The sequence below is a fragment of the Mustelus asterias genome, chromosome 8 (genome assembly GCF_964213995.1).
Source record: "Mustelus asterias chromosome 8, sMusAst1.hap1.1, whole genome shotgun sequence".
Lineage (NCBI taxonomy): Eukaryota > Metazoa > Chordata > Chondrichthyes > Carcharhiniformes > Triakidae > Mustelus > Mustelus asterias.
Genome location: NC_135808.1, coordinates 13031689 through 13056418, shown reverse-complemented (window position 1 = coordinate 13056418; position 24730 = coordinate 13031689). Strand labels below are relative to the sequence as shown.

General features: G+C 46.3%; 1 protein-coding gene, 1 long non-coding RNA gene and 8 other non-coding genes across 10 annotated transcripts in view; all 10 read right to left on the bottom strand.

Annotated features, from left to right (window-relative positions):
- Positions 1–24730, bottom strand: part of LOC144496867 (uncharacterized) — an 825626-nt gene that overhangs the window by 747079 nt on the left and 53817 nt on the right. The gene's annotated exons all lie outside the window — the stretch shown is intronic.
- Positions 1–24730, bottom strand: part of LOC144497480 (caspase-9-like) — a 40678-nt gene that overhangs the window by 8429 nt on the left and 7519 nt on the right. The window contains exon 2 of the mRNA XM_078218816.1: positions 24400–24448. Within this exon, the coding sequence (XP_078074942.1) occupies positions 24400–24448 (49 nt within the window). The remainder of the gene's footprint in view (positions 1–24399; positions 24449–24730) is intronic.
- LOC144498143 (U1 spliceosomal RNA) lies at positions 3021–3184 on the bottom strand. Its single transcript, XR_013498676.1, has one exon. It is a non-coding gene; the product is annotated as a U1 spliceosomal RNA (small nuclear RNA).
- Positions 5298–5461, bottom strand: LOC144498142 (U1 spliceosomal RNA). The gene has a single exon (XR_013498675.1). It is a non-coding gene; the product is annotated as a U1 spliceosomal RNA (small nuclear RNA).
- Positions 7553–7716, bottom strand: LOC144498150 (U1 spliceosomal RNA). The gene has a single exon (XR_013498683.1). It is a non-coding gene; the product is annotated as a U1 spliceosomal RNA (small nuclear RNA).
- Positions 9835–9998, bottom strand: LOC144498141 (U1 spliceosomal RNA). The gene has a single exon (XR_013498674.1). It is a non-coding gene; the product is annotated as a U1 spliceosomal RNA (small nuclear RNA).
- LOC144498140 (U1 spliceosomal RNA) lies at positions 12089–12252 on the bottom strand. The gene has a single exon (XR_013498673.1). It is a non-coding gene; the product is annotated as a U1 spliceosomal RNA (small nuclear RNA).
- On the bottom strand, positions 14366–14529 carry LOC144498139 (U1 spliceosomal RNA). Its single transcript, XR_013498672.1, has one exon. It is a non-coding gene; the product is annotated as a U1 spliceosomal RNA (small nuclear RNA).
- On the bottom strand, positions 16648–16811 carry LOC144498138 (U1 spliceosomal RNA). Its single transcript, XR_013498671.1, has one exon. It is a non-coding gene; the product is annotated as a U1 spliceosomal RNA (small nuclear RNA).
- LOC144498137 (U1 spliceosomal RNA) lies at positions 18905–19068 on the bottom strand. Its single transcript, XR_013498670.1, has one exon. It is a non-coding gene; the product is annotated as a U1 spliceosomal RNA (small nuclear RNA).

Genomic DNA, 24730 nt, shown 5'->3' with positions numbered 1-24730 from the left:
CCACTCCACCATTCAATCATGGTTGATTTCAACTCCATTTACCCGCTCTCTCCCCATAGCCCTTAATTCCTCGAGAAATCAAGAATTTATCAATTTCTGTCTTGAAGACGCTCAACGTCTCGGCCTCCACAGCCCTCTGTGGCAATGAATTCCACAGACCCACCACTCTCTGGCTGAAGAAATTTCTCCTCATCTCTGTTCTAAAGTGACTCCCTTTTATTCTAAGGCTGTGCCCCCGCGTCCTAGTCTCCCCTGTTAATGGAAACAACTTCCCTACGTCCATCCTATCTAAGCCGTTCATTATCTTGTAAGTTTCTATCAGATCTCCCCTCAACCTCCTAAACTCCAATGAATATAATCCCACGATCCTCAGACGTTCATCGTATGTCAGGCCTACCATTCCTGGGATCATCCGTGTGAATCTCCGCTGGACCCGCTCCAGTGCCAGTATGTCCTTCCTGAGGTGTGGGGCCCAAAATTGCTCACAGTACTCCAAATGGGGCCTAACCAGTGCTTTATAAAGCCTCAGAAGTACATCCCTGCTTTTGTATTCCAAGCCTCTTGAGATAAATGACAACATTACATTTGCTTTCCTAATTACGGACTCAACCTGCAAGTTTACCTTTAGAGAATCCTGGACTAGGACTCCCAAGTCCCTTTGCACTTTAGCATTATGAATTTTGTCACCGTTTAGAAAATAGTCCATGCCTCTATTCTTTTTTCCAAAGTGTACGACCTCGCACTTGCCCACGTTGAATTTCATCAGCCACTTCTTGGACCACTCTCCTAAACTGTCTAAATCTTTCTGCAGCCTCCCCACCTCCTCAATACTACCTGCCCCTCCACCTATCTTTGTATCATCGGCAAACTTGGCCAGAATGCTCCCAGTCCCGTCATCTAGATCGTTAATATATAAAGAGAACAGCTGTGGCCCCAACACTGAACCCTGCGGGACACCACTTGTCACCGGTTGCCATTCTGAGAAAGAACCTTTTATCCCAACTCTCTGCCTTCTGTCTGACAGCCAATCTTCTTTATCAAGGCCGTTCATTCCTTCTGTATTATTCCGATTAATGTTTGATTGTTCCTCTTTAGTGAGAGGAATGTTGATAATCACCACCCTATCTATTTACATATTTCCCTTAAAAGGAAGTGAACAACCTTCTGCAATTTGTCCTTCAAACTTTGTGTTTTGGAAAGAAAAGCCTTTTCCTCTCCAACTATTTCAGGAAGGAAAGATTTAACTTTTCAGAAACTAGGAGGGAGAGTGAGCCTGCATAATCCCATGCACCCGGAACATTCTCTCTTCCGGCTACTTTTTTAAAAAAACTCTCAAATAAACCATTGCAAAACGACAGACTCAAAAATTACAAACAGTGCAAAAAAAGAACCATTTTTACAGTACAATACTATGCTTATTTACACCACATTACATTAATTACATTTCAGTACTTAAAAACTATATACATACATCAGAGTGCTGTTATTTTTCAGATTGGCACACAGTTACGCAGGCCGAGGGCATTCTACAGTTACCGGGCCCTCGGTCTGCCTCGATTGAAAGGCTTTACACGGTGGCCTTTCCCCATTGTGCCTTTGCGCTGGCTGCCCCAAGTTTGAGCGCGTCCCTCAGCACGTAGTCCTGGACCTTGGAATGTGCCAGTCTGCAACACTCGGTCGAGGACAAATCTTTCAACTGGAAGATCAGCGTGTTTTGGGCGGACCAAAGTGCATCCTTCACCGAGTTGATGACCCTCCAGCAGCAGTTGATATTTGTCTCGGTGTGCGTCCCCGCAAACAGCCCGTAGAGCACAGAGCCCTGCGTCACCGAACTGCTCGGGACAAACCGCTTTTCTTTGCAAAGGCACATTCCACAAGGAGGTGTGCGACCGCCTCATCACCCCCGCAGCCGCTTCGAGGGCAGCGTGCGGTGATGTTGAGACCTCGAGCGTGCACAAAGGATCTGACGGGGAGTGCCCTTCTCACCACCAGCCAAGCCAGGTCACCTACTTCTGTTGAGAAAAAGATACAAAAATTTGAGGTCACGTACCAACCGACTCAAAACCATCTACCCTTCTACCATCAGACTTTTGAATGGACCTAACCCGCATTAAGTTGATCTTTCTCTACACCCTAGCTATGACTGTAATACGACATTCGGCACTCTCTCATCTCCTTCTCTATGCACGGCATGTTTTGTCTGTACAGCATGCAAGAGGCAATACTTTACACTGTGTATTCCGGCCTTCAGGTCACTGCCTGTGTGGAGTTTCCACTTTCTTCCCGTGTCTGCATGGGTTTCCTCCGGGTGCACTTGTTTCTTCCCCCAGTCCAAATTGTGCGGGTTAGGTTGATTGGCCATGCTAAATTGACCCGAGTATCAGGGGGATTAGCAGGGTAAATGCGTGGAGTTACAGGAGTGGGGCCTGGGTGGGATTGTGGTTGGTACAGACTTGGGCCGTACGGCCTCCTTCTGTACTGTAAGGATTCTACGAAATCAAATGTATTTCGAGGGCTTTCAGAGAAAATGACCTACAACAGCACCGTCCGTTAGAAAATGATCAACCTCTATTTTGTATTCATGCAGTTCCCCACCTCCATAAATTTTGCAATCGAGTATATCCCAGGGTGTAAAGTTCCAAAAGTAATTTTCGAAGCAGCTGGGGGAATCATTTGTTTCTGGATGAATGAATCTTTTGAAAAAGGTCAATAGCATCTTCTTCTCTCAGTCTCTCCCATTCATGATTTTAAAAATGATACAATATCATCCTGTGCCTGCTGAAGGCCAGCACACAAGCAGAGGAAATCATCTGCAGAGGTGTGAGCGTGAATGAAAAATGACAGAAAGCACATTCTCTAAAAAGTGGGTGAATATTTATGAGAAGCTAAAAACAAAAGGCTGCAGATTATAACTCGTCGGAACCAAATCGATTGGGCTGCAAAAGTCGCTCATGACATTACAAACCAGCGGGCTCTTCAGAAAGAAGAAATACGCCAAACTCTATCTTTGATTATGAAATCAGGGGTTAGCGCGAACGCAGTCCCCCACTACCACAAATTTTGCAGTCGAGTATCCCGCATTTGGGGACATCGCAGGCGTCAGCACACCCGAAGTGCAATGGGCTAGCCTCGTCCTGGGCGAACCACCTTCATGATCATGGTTTCACCCCTGCCAGGTAAGTATGCTTGAGCATCCTCACACACGGCCAGCCGGCATCAAACACTACATCTTACAGTCATACTTGCTCCGTTTCAAACTCCAGGTTCTCGCTTTATTGAGAATCTTCTTTATCAAGGCCGTTCAATCCTTCTGTATTATTCCGATTAATGTTTGATTGTTCCTCTTTAGTGAGAGGAATGTTGATAATCACCACCCTATCTATTTACATATTTCCCTTAAAAGGAAGTGAACAACCTTCTGCAATTTGTCCTTCAAACTTTGTGTTTTGGAAAGAAAAGCCTTTTCCTCTCCAACTATTTCAGGAAGGAAAGATTTAACTTTTCAGAAACTAGGAGGGAGAGTGAGCCTGCATAATCCCATGCACCCGGAACATTCTCTCTTCCGGCTACTTTTTTAAAAAAACTCTCAAATAAACCATTGCAAAACGACAGACTCAAAAATTACAAACAGTGCAAAAAAAGAACCATTTTTACAGTACAATACTATGCTTATTTACACTACATTAATTACATTTCAGTACTTAAAAACTATATACATACATCAGAGTGCTGTTATTTTTCAGATTGGCACACAGTTACGCAGGCCGAGGGCATTCTACAGTTACCGGCCCCTCGGTCTGCCTCGGTTGAAAGGCTTTACACGGTGGCCTTTCCCCATTGTGCCTTTGCGCTGGCTGCCCCAAGCTTGAGCGCGTCCCTCAGCACGTAGTCCTGGACCTTGGAATGTGCCAGTCTGCAACACTCGGTCGAGGACAAATCTTTCAACTGGAAGATCAGCGTGTTTTGGGCGGACCAAAGTGCATCCTTCACCGAGTTGATGACCCTCCAGCAGCAGTTGATATTTGTCTCGGTGTGCGTCCCCGCAAACAGCCCGTAGAGCACAGAGTCCTGCGTCACCGAACTGCTCGGGACGAACCGCGACAAATACCACTACATCTCACTCCAGACCTTCTTTGCAAAGGCACATTCCACAAGGAGGTGTGCAACCGCCTCATCACCCCCGCAGCCGCTTCGAGGGCAGCGTGCGGTGATGTTGAGACCTCGATCGTGCACAAAGGATCTGACGGGGAGTGCCCTTCTCACCACCAGCCAAGCCAGGTCACCTATTTCTGTTGAGAAAAAGATACAAAAATTTGAGGTCACGTACCAACCGACTCAAAACCATCTACCCTTCTACCATCAGACTTTTGAATGGACCTAACTCGCATTAAGTTGATCTTTCTCTACACCCTAGCTATGACTGTAATACTCCATTCGGCACTCTCTCATCTCCTTCTCTATGCACGGCATGTTTTGTCTGTACAGCATGCAAGAGGCAATACTTTTCACTGTGTATTCCGGCCTTCAGGTCACTGTCTGTGTGGAGTTTCCACTTTCTTCCCGTGTCTGCATTGGTTTCCTCCGGGTGCACTTGTTTCTTCCCCCAGTCCAAATTGTGCGGGTTAGGTTGATTGGCCATGCTAAATTGACCCGAGTGTCAGGGGGATTAGCAGGGTAAATGCGTGGAGTTACAGGAGTGGGGCCTGGGTGGGATTGTGGTTGGTACAGACTTGGGCCGTACGGCCTCCTTCTGTACTGTAAGGATTCTACGAAATCAAATGTATTTCGAGGGCTTTCAGAGAAAATGACCTACAACAGCACCGTCCGTTAGAAAATGATCAACCTCTATTTTGTATTCATGCAGTTCCCCACCTCCATAAATTTTGCAATCGAGTATATCCCAGGGTGTAAAGTTCCAAAAGTAATTTTCGAAGCAGCTGGGGGAATCATTTGTTTCTGGATGAATGAATCTTTTGAAAAAGGTCAATAGCATCTTCTTCTCTCAGTCTCTCCCATTCATGATTTTAAAAATGATACAATATCATCCTGTGCCTGCTGAAGGCCAGCACACAAGCAGAGGAAATCATCTGCAGAGGTGTGAGCGTGAATGAAAAATGACAGAAAGCACATTCTCTAAAAAGTGGGTGAATATTTATGAGAAGCTAAAAACAAAAGGCTGCAGATTATAACTCGTCGGAACCAAATCGATTGGGCTGCAAAAGTCGCTCATGACATTACAAACCAGCGGGCTCTTCAGAAAGAAGAAATACGCCAAACTCTATCTTTGATTATGAAATCAGGGGTTAGCGCGAACGCAGTCCCCCACTACCACAAATTTTGCAGTCGAGTATCCCGCATTTGGGGACATCGCAGGCGTCAGCACACCCGAAGTGCAATGGGCTAGCCTCGTCCTGGGCGAACCACCTTCATGATCATGGTTTCACCCCTGCCAGGTAAGTATGCTTGAGCATCCTCACACACGGCCAGCCGGCATCAAACACTACATCTTACAGTCATACTTGCTCCGTTTCAAACTCCAGGTTCTCGCTTTATTGAGAATCTTCTTTATCAAGGCCGTTCATTCCATCTGTATTATTCCGATTAATGTTTGATTGTTCCTCTTTAGTGAGAGGAATGTTGATAATCACCACCCTATCTATTTACATATTTCCCTTAAAAGGAAGTGAACAACCTTCTGCAATTTGTCCTTCAAACTTTGTGTTTTGGAAAGAAAAGCCTTTTCCTCTCCAACTATTTCAGGAAGGAAAGATTTAACTTTTCAGAAACTAGGAGGGAGAGTGAGCCTGCATAATCCCATGCACCCGGAACATTCTCTCTTCCGGCTACTTTTTTTAAAAAACTCTCAAATAAACCATTGCAAAACGACAGACTCAAAAATTACAAACAGTGCAAAAAAAGAACCATTTTTACAGTACAATACTATGCTTATTTACACCACATTACATTAATTACATTTCAGTACTTAAAAACTATATACATACATCAGAGTGCTGTTATTTTTCAGATTGGCACACAGTTACGCAGGCCGAGGGCATTCTACAGTTACCGGGCCCTCGGTCTGCCTCGATTGAAAGGCTTTACACGGTGGCCTTTCCCCATTGTGCCTTTGCGCTGGCTGCCCCAAGTTTGAGCGCGTCCCTCAGCACGTAGTCCTGGACCTTGGAATGTGCCAGTCTGCAACACTCGGTCGAGGACAAATCTTTCAACTGGAAGATCAGCGTGTTTTGGGCGGACCAAAGTGCATCCTTCACCGAGTTGATGACCCTCCAGCAGCAGTTGATATTTGTCTCGGTGTGCGTCCCCGCAAACAGCCCGTAGAGCACAGAGCCCTGCGTCACCGAACTGCTCGGGACAAACCGCTTTTCTTTGCAAAGGCACATTCCACAAGGAGGTGTGCGACCGCCTCATCACCCCCGCAGCCGCTTCGAGGGCAGCGTGCGGTGATGTTGAGACCTCGAGCGTGCACAAAGGATCTGACGGGGAGTGCCCTTCTCACCACCAGCCAAGCCAGGTCACCTACTTCTGTTGAGAAAAAGATACAAAAATTTGAGGTCACGTACCAACCGACTCAAAACCATCTACCCTTCTACCATCAGACTTTTGAATGGACGTAACTCGCATTAAGTTGATCTTTCTCCACACCCTAGCTATGACTGTAATACTACATTCGGCACTCTCTCATCTCCTTCTCTATGCACGCCATGTTTTGTCTGTACAGCATGCAAGAGGCAATACTTTTCACTGTGTATTCCGGCCTTCAGGTCACTGTCTGTGTGGAGTTTCCACTTTCTTCCCGTGTCTGCATGGGTTTCCTCCGGGTGCACTTGTTTCTTCCCCCAGTCCAAATTGTGCGGGTTAGGTTGATTGGCCATGCTAAATTGACCCGAGTGTCAGGGGGATTAGCAGGGTAAATGCGTGGAGTTACAGGAGTGGGGCCTGGGTGGGATTGTGGTTGGTACAGACTTGGGCCGTACGGCCTCCTTCTGTACTGTAAGGATTCTACGAAATCAAATGTATTTTGAGGGCTTTCAGAGAAAATGACCTACAACAGCACCGTCCGTTAGAAAATGATCAACCTCTATTTTGTATTCATGCAGTTCCCCACCTCCATAAATTTTGCAATCGAGTATATCCCAGGGTGTAAAGTTCCAAAAGTAATTTTCGAAGCAGCTGGGGGAATCATTTGTTTCTGGATGAATGAATCTTTTGAAAAAAGTCCAATAGCATCTTCTTCTCTAAGTCTCTCCCATTCATGATTTTAAAAATGATACAATATCATCCTGTGCCTGCTGAAGGCCAGCACACAAGCAGAGGAAATCATCTGCAGAGGTGTGAGCGTGAATGAAAAATGACAGAAAGCACATTCTCTAAAAAGTGGGTGAATATTTATGAGAAGCTAAAAACAAAAGGCTGCAGATTATAACTCGTCGGAACCAAATCGATTGGGCTGCAAAAGTCGCTCATGACATTACAAACCAGCGGGCTCTTCAGAAAGAAGAAATACGCCAAACTCTATCTTTGATTATGAAATCAGGGGTTAGCGCGAACGCAGTCCCCCACTACCACAAATTTTGCAGTCGAGTATCCCGCATTTGGGGACATCGCAGGCGTCAGCACACCCGAAGTGCAATGGGCTAGCCTCGTCCTGGGCGAACCACCTTCATGATCATGGTCTCACCCCTGCCAGGTAAGTATGCTTGAGCATCCTCACACACGGCCAGCCGGCATCAAACACTACATCTTACAGTCATACTTGCTCCGTTTCAAACTCCAGGTTCTCGCTTTATTGAGAATCTTCTTTATCAAGGCCGTTCAATCCTTCTGTATTATTCCGATTAATGTTTGATTGTTCCTCTTTAGTGAGAGGAATGTTGATAATCACCACCATTTCTATTTACATATTTCCCTTAAAAGGAAGTGAACAACCTTCTGCAATTTGTCCTTCAAACTTTGTGTTTTGGAAAGAAAAGCCTTTTCCTCTCCAACTATTTCAGGAAGGAAAGATTTAACTTTTCAGAAACTAGGAGGGAGAGTGAGCCTGCATAATCCCATGCACCCGGAACATTCTCTCATCCGGCTACTTTTTTAAAAAAACTCTCAAATAAACCATTGCAAAACGACAGACTCAAAAATTACAAACAGTGCAAAAAAAGAACCATTTTTACAGTACAATACTATGCTTATTTACACCACATTACATTAATTACATTTCAGTACTTAAAAACTATATACATACATCAGAGTGCTGTTATTTTTCAGATTGGCACACAGTTACGCAGGCCGAGGGCATTCTACAGTTACCGGGCCCTCGGTCTGCCTCGGTTGAAAGGCTTTACACGGTGGCCTTTCCCCATTGTGCCTTTGCGCTGGCTGCCCCAAGCTTGAGCGCGTCCCTCAGCACGTAGTCCTGGACCTTGGAATGTGCCAGTCTGCAACACTCGGTCGAGGACAAATCTTTCAACTGGAAGATCAGCGTGTTTTGGGCGGACCAAAGTGCATCCTTCACCGAGTTGATGACCCTCCAGCAGCAGTTGATATTTGTCTCGGTGTGCGTCCCCGCAAACAGCCCGTAGAGCACAGAGCCCTGCGTCACCGAACTGCTCGGGACGAACCGCGACAAATACCACTGCATCTCACTCCAGACCTTCTTTGCAAAGGCACATTCCACAAGGAGGTGTGCGACCGCCTCATCACCCCCGCAGCCGCTTCGAGGGCAGCGTGCGGTGATGTTGAGACCTCGAGCGTGCACAAAGGATCTGACGGGGAGTGCCCTTCTCACCACCAGCCAAGCCAGGTCACCTACTTCTGTTGAGAAAAAGATACAAAAATTTGAGGTCACGTACCAACCGACTCAAAACCATCTACCCTTCTACCATCAGACTTTTGAATGGACCTAACCCGCATTAAGTTGATCTTTCTCTACACCCTAGCTATGACTGTAATACTACATTCGGCACTCTCTCATCTCCTTCTCTATGCACGGCATGTTTTGTCTGTACAGCATGCAAGAGGCAATACTTTACACTGTGTATTCCGGCCTTCAGGTCACTGCCTGTGTGGAGTTTCCACTTTCTTCCCGTGTCTGCATGGGTTTCCTCCGGGTGCACTTGTTTCTTCCCCCAGTCCAAATTGTGCGGGTTAGGTTGATTGGCCATGCTAAATTGACCCGAGTATCAGGGGGATTAGCAGGGTAAATGCGTGGAGTTACAGGAGTGGGGCCTGGGTGGGATTGTGGTTGGTACAGACTTGGGCCGTACGGCCTCCTTCTGTACTGTAAGGATTCTACGAAATCAAATGTATTTCGAGGGCTTTCAGAGAAAATGACCTACAACAGCACCGTCCGTTAGAAAATGATCAACCTCTATTTTGTATTCATGCAGTTCCCCACCTCCATAAATTTTGCAATCGAGTATATCCCAGGGTGTAAAGTTCCAAAAGTAATTTTCGAAGCAGCTGGGGGAATCATTTGTTTCTGGATGAATGAATCTTTTGAAAAAGGTCAATAGCATCTTCTTCTCTCAGTCTCTCCCATTCATGATTTTAAAAATGATACAATATCATCCTGTGCCTGCTGAAGGCCAGCACACAAGCAGAGGAAATCATCTGCAGAGGTGTGAGCGTGAATGAAAAATGACAGAAAGCACATTCTCTAAAAAGTGGGTGAATATTTATGAGAAGCTAAAAACAAAAGGCTGCAGATTATAACTCGTCGGAACCAAATCGATTGGGCTGCAAAAGTCGCTCATGACATTACAAACCAGCGGGCTCTTCAGAAAGAAGAAATACGCCAAACTCTATCTTTGATTATGAAATCAGGGGTTAGCGCGAACGCAGTCCCCCACTACCACAAATTTTGCAGTCGAGTATCCCGCATTTGGGGACATCGCAGGCGTCAGCACACCCGAAGTGCAATGGGCTAGCCTCGTCCTGGGCGAACCACCTTCATGATCATGGTTTCACCCCTGCCAGGTAAGTATGCTTGAGCATCCTCACACACGGCCAGCCGGCATCAAACACTACATCTTACAGTCATACTTGCTCCGTTTCAAACTCCAGGTTCTCGCTTTATTGAGAATCTTCTTTATCAAGGCCGTTCATTCCATCTGTATTATTCCGATTAATGTTTGATTGTTCCTCTTTAGTGAGAGGAATGTTGATAATCACCACCCTATCTATTTACATATTTCCCTTAAAAGGAAGTGAACAACCTTCTGCAATTTGTCCTTCAAACTTTGTGTTTTGGAAAGAAAAGCCTTTTCCTCTCCAACTATTTCAGGAAGGAAAGATTTAACTTTTCAGAAACTAGGAGGGAGAGTGAGCCTGCATAATCCCATGCACCCGGAACATTCTCTCTTCCGGCTACTTTTTTTAAAAAACTCTCAAATAAACCATTGCAAAACGACAGACTCAAAAATTACAAACAGTGCAAAAAAAGAACCATTTTTACAGTACAATACTATGCTTATTTACACCACATTACATTAATTACATTTCAGTACTTAAAAACTATATACATACATCAGAGTGCTGTTATTTTTCAGATTGGCACACAGTTACGCAGGCCGAGGGCATTCTACAGTTACCGGGCCCTCGGTCTGCCTCGATTGAAAGGCTTTACACGGTGGCCTTTCCCCATTGTGCCTTTGCGCTGGCTGCCCCAAGTTTGAGCGCGTCCCTCAGCACGTAGTCCTGGACCTTGGAATGTGCCAGTCTGCAACACTCGGTCGAGGACAAATCTTTCAACTGGAAGATCAGCGTGTTTTGGGCGGACCAAAGTGCATCCTTCACCGAGTTGATGACCCTCCAGCAGCAGTTGATATTTGTCTCGGTGTGCGTCCCCGCAAACAGCCCGTAGAGCACAGAGCCCTGCGTCACCGAACTGCTCGGGACAAACCGCTTTTCTTTGCAAAGGCACATTCCACAAGGAGGTGTGCGACCGCCTCATCACCCCCGCAGCCGCTTCGAGGGCAGCGTGCGGTGATGTTGAGACCTCGAGCGTGCACAAAGGATCTGACGGGGAGTGCCCTTCTCACCACCAGCCAAGCCAGGTCACCTACTTCTGTTGAGAAAAAGATACAAAAATTTGAGGTCACGTACCAACCGACTCAAAACCATCTACCCTTCTACCATCAGACTTTTGAATGGACCTAACCCGCATTAAGTTGATCTTTCTCTACACCCTAGCTATGACTGTAATACGACATTCGGCACTCTCTCATCTCCTTCTCTATGCACGGCATGTTTTGTCTGTACAGCATGCAAGAGGCAATACTTTACACTGTGTATTCCGGCCTTCAGGTCACTGCCTGTGTGGAGTTTCCACTTTCTTCCCGTGTCTGCATGGGTTTCCTCCGGGTGCACTTGTTTCTTCCCCCAGTCCAAATTGTGCGGGTTAGGTTGATTGGCCATGCTAAATTGACCCGAGTATCAGGGGGATTAGCAGGGTAAATGCGTGGAGTTACAGGAGTGGGGCCTGGGTGGGATTGTGGTTGGTACAGACTTGGGCCGTACGGCCTCCTTCTGTACTGTAAGGATTCTACGAAATCAAATGTATTTCGAGGGCTTTCAGAGAAAATGACCTACAACAGCACCGTCCGTTAGAAAATGATCAACCTCTATTTTGTATTCATGCAGTTCCCCACCTCCATAAATTTTGCAATCGAGTATATCCCAGGGTGTAAAGTTCCAAAAGTAATTTTCGAAGCAGCTGGGGGAATCATTTGTTTCTGGATGAATGAATCTTTTGAAAAAGGTCAATAGCATCTTCTTCTCTCAGTCTCTCCCATTCATGATTTTAAAAATGATACAATATCATCCTGTGCCTGCTGAAGGCCAGCACACAAGCAGAGGAAATCATCTGCAGAGGTGTGAGCGTGAATGAAAAATGACAGAAAGCACATTCTCTAAAAAGTGGGTGAATATTTATGAGAAGCTAAAAACAAAAGGCTGCAGATTATAACTCGTCGGAACCAAATCGATTGGGCTGCAAAAGTCGCTCATGACATTACAAACCAGCGGGCTCTTCAGAAAGAAGAAATACGCCAAACTCTATCTTTGATTATGAAATCAGGGGTTAGCGCGAACGCAGTCCCCCACTACCACAAATTTTGCAGTCGAGTATCCCGCATTTGGGGACATCGCAGGCGTCAGCACACCCGAAGTGCAATGGGCTAGCCTCGTCCTGGGCGAACCACCTTCATGATCATGGTTTCACCCCTGCCAGGTAAGTATGCTTGAGCATCCTCACACACGGCCAGCCGGCATCAAACACTACATCTTACAGTCATACTTGCTCCGTTTCAAACTCCAGGTTCTCGCTTTATTGAGAATCTTCTTTATCAAGGCCGTTCAATCCTTCTGTATTATTCCGATTAATGTTTGATTGTTCCTCTTTAGTGAGAGGAATGTTGATAATCACCACCCTATCTATTTACATATTTCCCTTAAAAGGAAGTGAACAACCTTCTGCAATTTGTCCTTCAAACTTTGTGTTTTGGAAAGAAAAGCCTTTTCCTCTCCAACTATTTCAGGAAGGAAAGATTTAACTTTTCAGAAACTAGGAGGGAGAGTGAGCCTGCATAATCCCATGCACCCGGAACATTCTCTCTTCCGGCTACTTTTTTAAAAAAACTCTCAAATAAACCATTGCAAAACGACAGACTCAAAAATTACAAACAGTGCAAAAAAAGAACCATTTTTACAGTACAATACTATGCTTATTTACACTACATTAATTACATTTCAGTACTTAAAAACTATATACATACATCAGAGTGCTGTTATTTTTCAGATTGGCACACAGTTACGCAGGCCGAGGGCATTCTACAGTTACCGGCCCCTCTGTCTGCCTCGGTTGAAAGGCTTTACACGGTGGCCTTTCCCCATTGTGCCTTTGCGCTGGCTGCCCCAAGCTTGAGCGCGTCCCTCAGCACGTAGTCCTGGACCTTGGAATGTGCCAGTCTGCAACACTCGGTCGAGGACAAATCTTTCAACTGGAAGATCAGCGTGTTTTGGGCGGACCAAAGTGCATCCTTCACCGAGTTGATGACCCTCCAGCAGCAGTTGATATTTGTCTCGGTGTGCGTCCCCGCAAACAGCCCGTAGAGCACAGAGTCCTGCGTCACCGAACTGCTCGGGACGAACCGCGACAAATACCACTACATCTCACTCCAGACCTTCTTTGCAAAGGCACATTCCACAAGGAGGTGTGCAACCGCCTCATCACCCCCGCAGCCGCTTCGAGGGCAGCGTGCGGTGATGTTGAGACCTCGATCGTGCACAAAGGATCTGACGGGGAGTGCCCTTCTCACCACCAGCCAAGCCAGGTCACCTATTTCTGTTGAGAAAAAGATACAAAAATTTGAGGTCACGTACCAACCGACTCAAAACCATCTACCCTTCTACCATCAGACTTTTGAATGGACCTAACTCGCATTAAGTTGATCTTTCTCTACACCCTAGCTATGACTGTAATACTCCATTCGGCACTCTCTCATCTCCTTCTCTATGCACGGCATGTTTTGTCTGTACAGCATGCAAGAGGCAATACTTTTCACTGTGTATTCCGGCCTTCAGGTCACTGTCTGTGTGGAGTTTCCACTTTCTTCCCGTGTCTGCATGGGTTTCCTCCGGGTGCACTTGTTTCTTCCCCCAGTCCAAATTGTGCGGGTTAGGTTGATTGGCCATGCTAAATTGACCCGAGTGTCAGGGGGATTAGCAGGGTAAATGCGTGGAGTTACAGGAGTGGGGCCTGGGTGGGATTGTGGTTGGTACAGACTTGGGCCGTACGGCCTCCTTCTGTACTGTAAGGATTCTACGAAATCAAATGTATTTCGAGGGCTTTCAGAGAAAATGACCTACAACAGCACCGTCCGTTAGAAAATGATCAACCTCTATTTTGTATTCATGCAGTTCCCCACCTCCATAAATTTTGCAATCGAGTATATCCCAGGGTGTAAAGTTCCAAAAGTAATTTTCGAAGCAGCTGGGGGAATCATTTGTTTCTGGATGAATGAATCTTTTGAAAAAGGTCAATAGCATCTTCTTCTCTCAGTCTCTCCCATTCATGATTTTAAAAATGATACAATATCATCCTGTGCCTGCTGAAGGCCAGCACACAAGCAGAGGAAATCATCTGCAGAGGTGTGAGCGTGAATGAAAAATGACAGAAAGCACATTCTCTAAAAAGTGGGTGAATATTTATGAGAAGCTAAAAACAAAAGGCTGCAGATTATAACTCGTCGGAACCAAATCGATTGGGCTGCAAAAGTCGCTCATGACATTACAAACCAGCGGGCTCTTCAGAAAGAAGAAATACGCCAAACTCTATCTTTGATTATGAAATCAGGGGTTAGCGCGAACGCAGTCCCCCACTACCACAAATTTTGCAGTCGAGTATCCCGCATTTGGGGACATCGCAGGCGTCAGCACACCCGAAGTGCAATGGGCTAGCCTCGTCCTGGGCGAACCACCTTCATGATCATGGTTTCACCCCTGCCAGGTAAGTATGCTTGAGCATCCTCACACACGGCCAGCCGGCATCAAACACTACATCTTACAGTCATACTTGCTCCGTTTCAAACTCCAGGTTCTCGCTTTATTGAGAATCTTCTTTATCAAGGCCGTTCATTCCATCTGTATTATTCCGATTAATGTTTGATTGTTCCTCTTTAGTGAGAGGAATGTTGATAATCACCACCCTATCTATTTACATATTTCCCTTAAAAGGAAGTGAACAACCTTCTGCAATTTGTCCTTCAAACTTTGTGTTTTGGAAAGAAAAGCCTTTTCCTCTCCAACTATTTCAGGAAGGAAAGATTTAACTTTTCAGAAACTAGGAGGGAGAGTGAGCCTGCATAATCCCATGCACCCGGAACATTCTCTCTTCCGGCTACTTTTTTTAAAAAACTCTCAAATAAACCATTGCAAAACGACAGACTCAAAAATTACAAACAGTGCAAAAAAAGAACCATTTTTACAGTACAATACTATGCTTATTTACACCACATTACATTAATTACATTTCAGTACTTAAAAACTATATACATACATCAGAGTGCTGTTATTTTTCAGATTGGCACACAGTTACGCAGGCCGAGGGCATTCTACAGTTACCGGGCCCTCGGTCTGCCTCGATTGAAAGGCTTTACACGGTGGCCTTTCCCCATTGTGCCTTTGCGCTGGCTGCCCCAAGTTTGAGCGCGTCCCTCAGCACGTAGTCCTGGACCTTGGAATGTGCCAGTCTGCAACACTCGGTCGAGGACAAATCTTTCAACTGGAAGATCAGCGTGTTTTGGGCGGACCAAAGTGCATCCTTCACCGAGTTGATGACCCTCCAGCAGCAGTTGATATTTGTCTCGGTGTGCGTCCCCGCAAACAGCCCGTAGAGCACAGAGCCCTGCGTCACCGAACTGCTCGGGACGAACCGCGACAAATACCACTGCATCTCACTCCAGACCTTCTTTGCAAAGGCACATTCCACAAGGAGGTGTGCGACCGCCTCATCACCCCCGCAGCCGCTTCGAGGGCAGCGTGCGGTGATGTTGAGACCTCGAGCGTGCACAAAGGATCTGACGGGGAGTGCCCTTCTCACCACCAGCCAAGCCAGGTCACCTACTTCTGTTGAGAAAAAGATACAAAAATTTGAGGTCACGTACCAACCGACTCAAAACCATCTACCCTTCTACCATCAGACTTTTGAATGGACCTAACCCGCATTAAGTTGATCTTTCTCTACACCCTAGCTATGACTGTAATACTACATTCGGCACTCTCTCATCTCCTTCTCTATGCACGGCATGTTTTGTCTGTACAGCATGCAAGAGGCAATACTTTACACTGTGTATTCCGGCCTTCAGGTCACTGCCTGTGTGGAGTTTCCACTTTCTTCCCGTGTCTGCATGGGTTTCCTCCGGGTGCACTTGTTTCTTCCCCCAGTCCAAATTGTGCGGGTTAGGTTGATTGGCCATGCTAAATTGACCCGAGTATCAGGGGGATTAGCAGGGTAAATGCGTGGAGTTACAGGAGTGGGGCCTGGGTGGGATTGTGGTTGGTACAGACTTGGGCCGTACGGCCTCCTTCTGTACTGTAAGGATTCTACGAAATCAAATGTATTTCGAGGGCTTTCAGAGAAAATGACCTACAACAGCACCGTCCGTTAGAAAATGATCAACCTCTATTTTGTATTCATGCAGTTCCCCACCTCCATAAATTTTGCAATCGAGTATATCCCAGGGTGTAAAGTTCCAAAAGTAATTTTCGAAGCAGCTGGGGGAATCATTTGTTTCTGGATGAATGAATCTTTTGAAAAAGGTCAATAGCATCTTCTTCTCTCAGTCTCTCCCATTCATGATTTTAAAAATGATACAATATCATCCTGTGCCTGCTGAAGGCCAGCACACAAGCAGAGGAAATCATCTGCAGAGGTGTGAGCGTGAATGAAAAATGACAGAAAGCACATTCTCTAAAAAGTGGGTGAATATTTATGAGAAGCTAAAAACAAAAGGCTGCAGATTATAACTCGTCGGAACCAAATCGATTGGGCTGCAAAAGTCGCTCATGACATTACAAACCAGCGGGCTCTTCAGAAAGAAGAAATACGCCAAACTCTATCTTTGATTATGAAATCAGGGGTTAGCGCGAACGCAGTCCCCCACTACCACAAATTTTGCAGTCGAGTATCCCGCATTTGGGGACATCGCAGGCGTCAGCACACCCGAAGTGCAATGGGCTAGCCTCGTCCTGGGCGAACCACCTTCATGATCATGGTTTCACCCCTGCCAGGTAAGTATGCTTGAGCATCCTCACACACGGCCAGCCGGCATCAAACACTACATCTTACAGTCATACTTGCTCCGTTTCAAACTCCAGGTTCTCGCTTTATTGAGAATCTTCTTTATCAAGGCCGTTCATTCCATCTGTATTATTCCGATTAATGTTTGATTGTTCCTCTTTAGTGAGAGGAATGTTGATAATCACCACCCTATCTATTTACATATTTCCCTTAAAAGGAAGTGAACAACCTTCTGCAATTTGTCCTTCAAACTTTGTGTTTTGGAAAGAAAAGCCTTTTCCTCTCCAACTATTTCAGGAAGGAAAGATTTAACTTTTCAGAAACTAGGAGGGAGAGTGAGCCTGCATAATCCCATGCACCCGGAACATTCTCTCTTCCGGCTACTTTTTTTAAAAAACTCTCAAATAAACCATTGCAAAACGACAGACTCAAAAATTACAAACAGTGCAAAAAAAGAACCATTTTTACAGTACAATACTATGCTTATTTACACCACATTACATTAATTACATTTCAGTACTTAAAAACTATATACATACATCAGAGTGCTGTTATTTTTCAGATTGGCACACAGTTACGCAGGCCGAGGGCATTCTACAGTTACCGGGCCCTCGGTCTGCCTCGATTGAAAGGCTTTACACGGTGGCCTTTCCCCATTGTGCCTTTGCGCTGGCTGCCCCAAGTTTGAGCGCGTCCCTCAGCACGTAGTCCTGGACCTTGGAATGTGCCAGTCTGCAACACTCGGTCGAGGACAAATCTTTCAACTGGAAGATCAGCGTGTTTTGGGCGGACCAAAGTGCATCCTTCACCGAGTTGATGACCCTCCAGCAGCAGTTGATATTTGTCTCGGTGTGCGTCCCCGCAAACAGCCCGTAGAGCACAGAGCCCTGCGTCACCGAACTGCTCGGGACAAACCGCTTTTCTTTGCAAAGGCACATTCCACAAGGAGGTGTGCGACCGCCTCATCACCCCCGCAGCCGCTTCGAGGGCAGCGTGCGGTGATGTTGAGACCTCGAGCGTGCACAAAGGATCTGACGGGGAGTGCCCTTCTCACCACCAGCCAAGCCAGGTCACCTACTTCTGTTGAGAAAAAGATACAAAAATTTGAGGTCACGTACCAACTGACTCAAAACCATCTACCCTTCTACCATCAGACTTTTGAATGGACGTAACTCGCATTAAGTTGATCTTTCTCCACACCCTAGCTATGACTGTAATACTACATTCGGCACTCTCTCATCTCCTTCTCTATGCACGCCATGTTTTGTCTGTACAGCATGCAAGAGGCAATACTTTTCACTGTGTATTCCGGCCTTCAGGTCACTGTCTGTGTGGAGTTTCCACTTTCTTCCCGTGTCTGCATGGGTTTCCTCCGGGTGCACTTGTTTCTTCCCCCAGTCCAAATTGTGCGGGTTAGGTTGATTGGCCATGCTAAATTGACCCGAGTATCAGGGGGATTAGCAGGGTAAATGCGTGGAGTTACAGGAGTGGGGCCTGGGTGGGATTGTGGTTGGTACAGACTTGGGCCGTACGGCCTCCTTCTGTACTGTAAGGATTCTACGAAATCAAATGTATTTCGAGGGCTTTCAGAGAAAATGACCTACAACAGCACCGTCCGTTAGAAAATGATCAACCTCTATTTTGTATTCATGCAGTTCCCCACCTCCATAAATTTTGCAATCGAGTATATCCCAGGGTGTAAAGTTCCAAAAGTAATTTTCGAAGCAGCTGGGGGAATCATTTGTTTCTGGATGAATGAATTTTTTGAAAAAAGTCCAACAGCATCTTCTTCTCTAAGTCTCTCCAATTCATGATTTAAAAAATGATACAATAGCATCCTGTGCCTGCTGAAGGCCAGCACACAAGCAGAGGAAATCATCTGCAGAGGTGTGAGCCTGAATGAAAAATGACAGAAAGCACATTCTCTAAAAAGTGGGTGAATATTTATGAGAAGCTAAAAACAAAAGGCTGCAGATTATAACTCGTCGGAACCAAATCGATTGGGCTGCAAAAGTCGCTCATGACATTACAAACCAGCGGGCTCTCTTCAGAAAGAAAAAATACGCCAAACTCTATCTTTGATTATGAAATCAGGGGTTAGCGCGAACGCAGTCCCCCACTACCACAAATTTTGCAGTCGAGTATCCCGCATTTGGGGACATCGCAGGCGTCAGCACACCCGAAGTGCAATGGGCTAGCCTCGTCCTGGGCGAACCACCTTCATGATCATGGTTTCACCCCTGCCAGGTAAGTATGCTTGAACATCCTCACACACGGCCAGCCGGCATCAAACACTACATCTTACAGTCATACTTACTCCGTTTCAAACTCCAGGTTCTCGCTTTATTGAGAATCTTCTTTATCAAGGCCGTTCAATCCTTCTGTATTATTCCGATTAATGTTTGATTGTTCCTCTTTAGTGAGAGGAATGTTGATAATCACCACCCTATCTATTTACATATTTCCCTTAAAAGGAAGTGAACAACCTTCTGCAATTTGTCCTTCAAACTTTGTGTTTTGGAAAGAAAAGCCTTTTCCTCTCCAACTATTTCAGGAAGGAAAGATTTAACTTTTCAGAAACTCGGGGGGAGAGGGAGAGAGAGAGAGTAAGCCTGCATAATCCCATGCACCCGGAACATACTCTTTTCCACCTACTTCTGTTGAGAAAAAGACACAAACTTTTCAGGTCACGTGCCAACCGACTCGAAACAGCTTCTTCCCTGCTGCCAACAGACCTTTGAATGGACCTATCTTAGAGTAAGTTGATAATTCTGTGACACTACATTCTGCACCCTCTCCTTTCCTCCTCCCCTTTGTACTCTATGAATGGCATGCTTTGTCCGTATAGCACACAGGAAACAATACTTTTCGCTGTATATAATTGCATGTGACAATATGGGTGGCACAGTGGTTAGCACTGCTGCCTCACAGCTCCAGGGACCTGGCTCGATTCCCGGCTTGGGTCACTGTGTGGAGTTTGCATGTTCTCCCCGTGTCTGCATGGGTTTCCTCCGCGTGCTCCGGTTTCCTCCCACAGTCCAAAGATGTGCTGGTTAGGTGCATTGGCTATGCTAAATTGTCCGCAAGTGTCCCGGGATGCATAGGTTAGAGGGATTAGCGGGGTAAATGTGTGAGATTACGGGGATAGGGCCTGGGTGGGATTGTTGTTACTGCAGACTCATAAAAACATAGAAACCCTACAGTACAGAAAGACGCCATTCGGCCCATCGAGTCTGCACCGACCACAATCCCACCCAGGCCCTACCCCCATATCCCTACATCTTTTACCTGCTAATCCCTCTAATCTACGCATCCCAGGACACTAAGGGGCAATTTTAGCATGGCCAATCAACCTAACCCGCACATCTTTGGACTCGATGGTCCAAATGGCCTCCTTCTGCACTGTAGGGTTTCTACGATTCTATGAATAATAAATCAAATAAAATCGGAGATTGATGAGGAAGGTTTTGGAGTGGTGAAAATGTGTGATTGACGTCTCCAGGGCAAGTTTCCAGGGCCATGAGGAGGTTATCGAGGAGAATCGGAGGAGGTTCTTGGGAGAATTCAGGTTAACGTTCATGGGGATGGGGGTGGAATGGGGGTCAGGGATGCTCATAGGTTGTGAGGCGGACTCTGGCTTTAACTGACGGAGGGAATGCTGCCTATAATACAGACACTGTCCATTTATTTTTGCAAACCATACTCTATTCATAAAGTATTTAAAACAAACATTACAGTTTCAAATTGTCGTAACAGGAAAGTGCAATGCCAATCACATTTTCCCCAGAGACCAAGATGCAATTTGATAGATTTACCTGCCCCATGCTCACCTGCCGACTTGCGCTTTTACCACTAAACAACCCTCAAGGGCAACATCAGCTTTACATCCATGCAGGAAGTTAACTATGTCCTGACTTTAATGACAAAGCTAAAGAAGTTGTTATATGTCGGGAAGAGGTGGCGTAGTGGTATTGTCATTGGATTAGTAATCTAGAGACCTCGAGTAATGCTCTGGGGACCTGGGTCTAGATCCCGGTGACAACATTGTGCCTTTATCATATTTGTTGTGCTGGATCGTTTTCTTAAGCAGTCACTTTTTCCATGTCGCTTTGTCTACAGCCGGCATCCCCTGTTGTTACTTCAGCAGCATAATTGCGAGAATGTTTGTTTTAGTCTGGACTAATGCAGAGTTAGATTAGTGTTTTCCCCTGAGGCTTTTCAGAGCGGGGCTTCATTGACAAGTAAGGTCATATGACTGGGCAAGGCTCGGCTTGCAGGAGAGAAACCCAACTCAGTTTCTGTTTGGAATCTTAGTTACAAGAAATAGCTCTCGGTCTGTCTCTTTCCCTCTCTGAAGTTTGGATTGCTCAAAAATAGGTCTCTTTTTCTGAAGTTCTGCTGTTTGAAGTTAGATCTCTCTCTGGAGACTGCTCTATGATAGTCAACTTAAACACTTAATTATGACAAGGTATAATTCTTAACAGCTAGCTATCTAATTCCAATGTAAGCAATAACCTCACAGACATAAATCCCTCTTCAGAATAAGTTAGCATGCAAAAAAAATATTGGCTCACATGGATGCTAGATTTCCAGCCTTTTAACTCATCTGGACAAGTACAGAAAGACTCCTATATAGCAGCCTCCAGAGAAAAAGACTTATTTCCTAGCAGGTCCCAGTCTCCACATCCAGAGAAAAAGAGGCACTTCTCTCACAATTCCAAGCAGAATGGAGCTTATTTCTCTGTGTAAGCCTAATCCCACCCAGTCACATTATTTTTCCTGTCAATCGACCTAATCAAGATTCACTCAGAAAACACCCAGGGGAAAACACTAAAACAACATGGTGGACATGGTGAAGTTGTACCCCCCCCCCCACCCCCCGCTGCATAATACCCAAACGCAAGTCATTCTCTCCTCACCAGACTGATGGGCCCTGGTATTATCACACACTCCTGTACAAACAGCAGATCAGCTTTAACTTTCGCAAGTTACCTACACTGCTTTAGTCCAGATTAAAACAAACATTCCAGCAATTAAGATGAATTATGCTGCTGCAGAATCGACATGTAGGCTGCTGGTTATAGACAAAGCAGCAGTGGGTGAATAGAACAGATTGCTGAAAAAGCAAGTCTGGATCTTGGGGAGGAAGTCTCGGAGGAGGATTGGGACATGGTGCTGCATTGAGTACACCTCCACAATATGTGCCAAGCTGGCTGTGATACAATGTAAACTCCTTCACAGAGCATATCTAACTGGGGTTAGACTCTCTCGAATGTACCCAGGCAAGTTCCCGCCACGCTCTTACATATGTTCTGGGCTTGCCCATCACTGTATAACTACTGGACAACGATATTTGAGACGATTGCGGCCACGCTAGATCAGGACATGAGTGCATCCTCCCCAGACTGCCCTGTTTGGGGTCGTGCCTTTAAATCCACTGCTGCTGAAATTCCAAGCGGATTTTGTAGCTTTCACTACACTCCTGGCAAGACGACCTTTCCTGTTTAGGTGGAAATCAGGTGCACCTCCGACGCACTCACAGTGGATGAAGGAGGTGGTCGATACCATTAAACTAGAGAAGATGAGGTGCACGTTACATGAGTTCACTGCTCGGTTCTATAAGACCTGGCAACCATTTATAGTGCATGTTGGGATGCTGCCGTTGGAGCTAGGTGAGTAGATACGCGGTGGCCCCAGGAACCTGGGTGCTTCCACCCCCCGCCCCCCCTCCCCCCCCCCCCAGATTGGTGGACGTGCCCTGGCCCTTTATGTGAGTACAACTGCCCACCCTGCCGAGGTGTAGGAACCAACACGGGAACGTTTCTCTTTTCCGTCTCATTCTCTTTCTTCTCTCTCCTTCGCTGTCTCTCTTCATAGAAATCATAGAAACCCTACAGTACAGAAAGAGGCCATTTGGCCCATCGAGTCTGCACCGACCACAATCCCACTCAGGCCCTACCCCCATATCCCTATATATTTTCCCACTAATCCCTCTAACCTACACATCCCAGGACACTAAGGGCAATTTTTAGCATGGCCAATCAACCTAACCCACACATCTTTGGACTGTGGGAGGAAACCGGAGCACCCGGAGGAAACCCACGCAGACACGAGGAGAATGTGCAAAGTCCACACAGACAGTGACCCAAGCCGGGAATCGAACTCAGGTCCCTGGAGCTGTGAAGCAGCAGTGCTAACCACTGTGCTACCGTGCTGCCCCGTGCTGCCTCTTTCTTTTCTCCGCTCACTAGTTTATAGCCTGGGCTGTTTGGGCGCTCAGCTGGTTCTCCAGTGGTGTTCCTCTGCCTTTTTGTTTTTATGTTATCACTGTCATTACCGGTCAATTAGAGTTTGCACATTCTCCCCGTGTCTGCATGGGTTTCCTCCGGGTGCTCCGGTTTCCTTCCACACTCCAAAGATGTGCGGGGTAGGTTCATTGGTCATGCTAAATTGATCCTAGTGTTAGGGGATTAGCAAGGTAAGTACGTGAGGTTACGGAACATGACTTGGGTGGGATTGTGGTCGGTGCAGACTCAATGGGCCAAATGGCCTCCTTCTGCACTGTAGGGATTCTATGATTTTGTGGCAAATAAAAAGTCGCCATAGTCCCACATGACGATAGGCTGATTTTCCCTTTGAGGGGAAGAGCTGACGAGTGGTGATTTAACACAAGGATCACTAGACCTCTCAGAATGACCCGTCAGTAAGTGACGAGCAGCATTGGAAGCTCACTGCTCACCACTCTGGGATGTGGCATGCATGTTAATTAACTGGAGTCGAGCTTTCTTGTACAATATGTCTGTAACAAGGAGGTGCCTGCCCACCAGCTGAACTTTGGACATGGTGAAGTTGCACCCCCCCCCCCACACCCTCCCTCCCCCCCCTCCCCCACCCCCTGCAGCATAATACCCAGATGCAATGAACACGAGTAATTTCCTCGTGACCAGACTGATGAACCTTGGTATCACACTGTGAGTGGTGCAGTATTACACACTCCTGTAGAAACAGCAGGTCAGCTTTAACTTTCGCAAGGTGACTAACGATCGCAGCGGGTGAAAGCAACCTTCATTCCAGTTTTAACATGTTTTATCACTTACCAGACCTGTTGTCTTTGACAGTTCCAGTCCTTTGGTCAGTTTCTGTATGGCCATTGTCTCACTTTAGATGGGCTGAGGAATTGTCCTGAAATCCCCTCACCCCCAAATCGGGGTTGCTTCACCCAAGTGGTGTCACTTCCTCTGTGGGAACCATCACTCCCATACTTGGCCTCCAGGGGTGCTGCTGCTCCCGATTTCCCAGAGTCAGGAGGTGTTGGTCTATTTCATAGAATCCTACAATGCAGAAGGAGGCCATTCAGCCCATTGAGTCTGCACCAACTGCAATCCCACCCAGACCCTGTCCCCATAAGTGGTTTGTGGAGGAGCTGTTGTAAAGGGATAGTTAAACCCCAAACACTACTTCAGTGTTTCCCTACCTCCTCGTCTAACCCAAAAAAATGTCATGGTGAGGACCACAAGGAAGGGAAAGTCGCCAGGGAGCAGTCAGAGGGCAGAGCAGCAGCAGCACTGAGTATAAATTTAACTTACCTCGGGGATCGCGGCCTAGCCTCCAGGGAACTTCCGGGGGGAAAAAAACCTGAAAAGTGATGTCACAGGAAAGTTGTGAACTGATTGGCAAAATCTGTGCTAAATTTGAAAAAGTACATTGCAAAACTAAAAAAACAAAACTAATGAACTAAGTAGAGATAGTTGGGCAGATTATGTGCTGTACTTGTATGATGTGGGAGCTGGCAGATCCCATCGCGAACTGCAGTGACCACATCTGCAGCAAGTGTTGGTTGCTCAAAGAACTTTGGCTCAGAATTGATGAGCTGGAGTCAAAACTTCAGATGCTGCGGCACATACGGGAGGGGGAGAG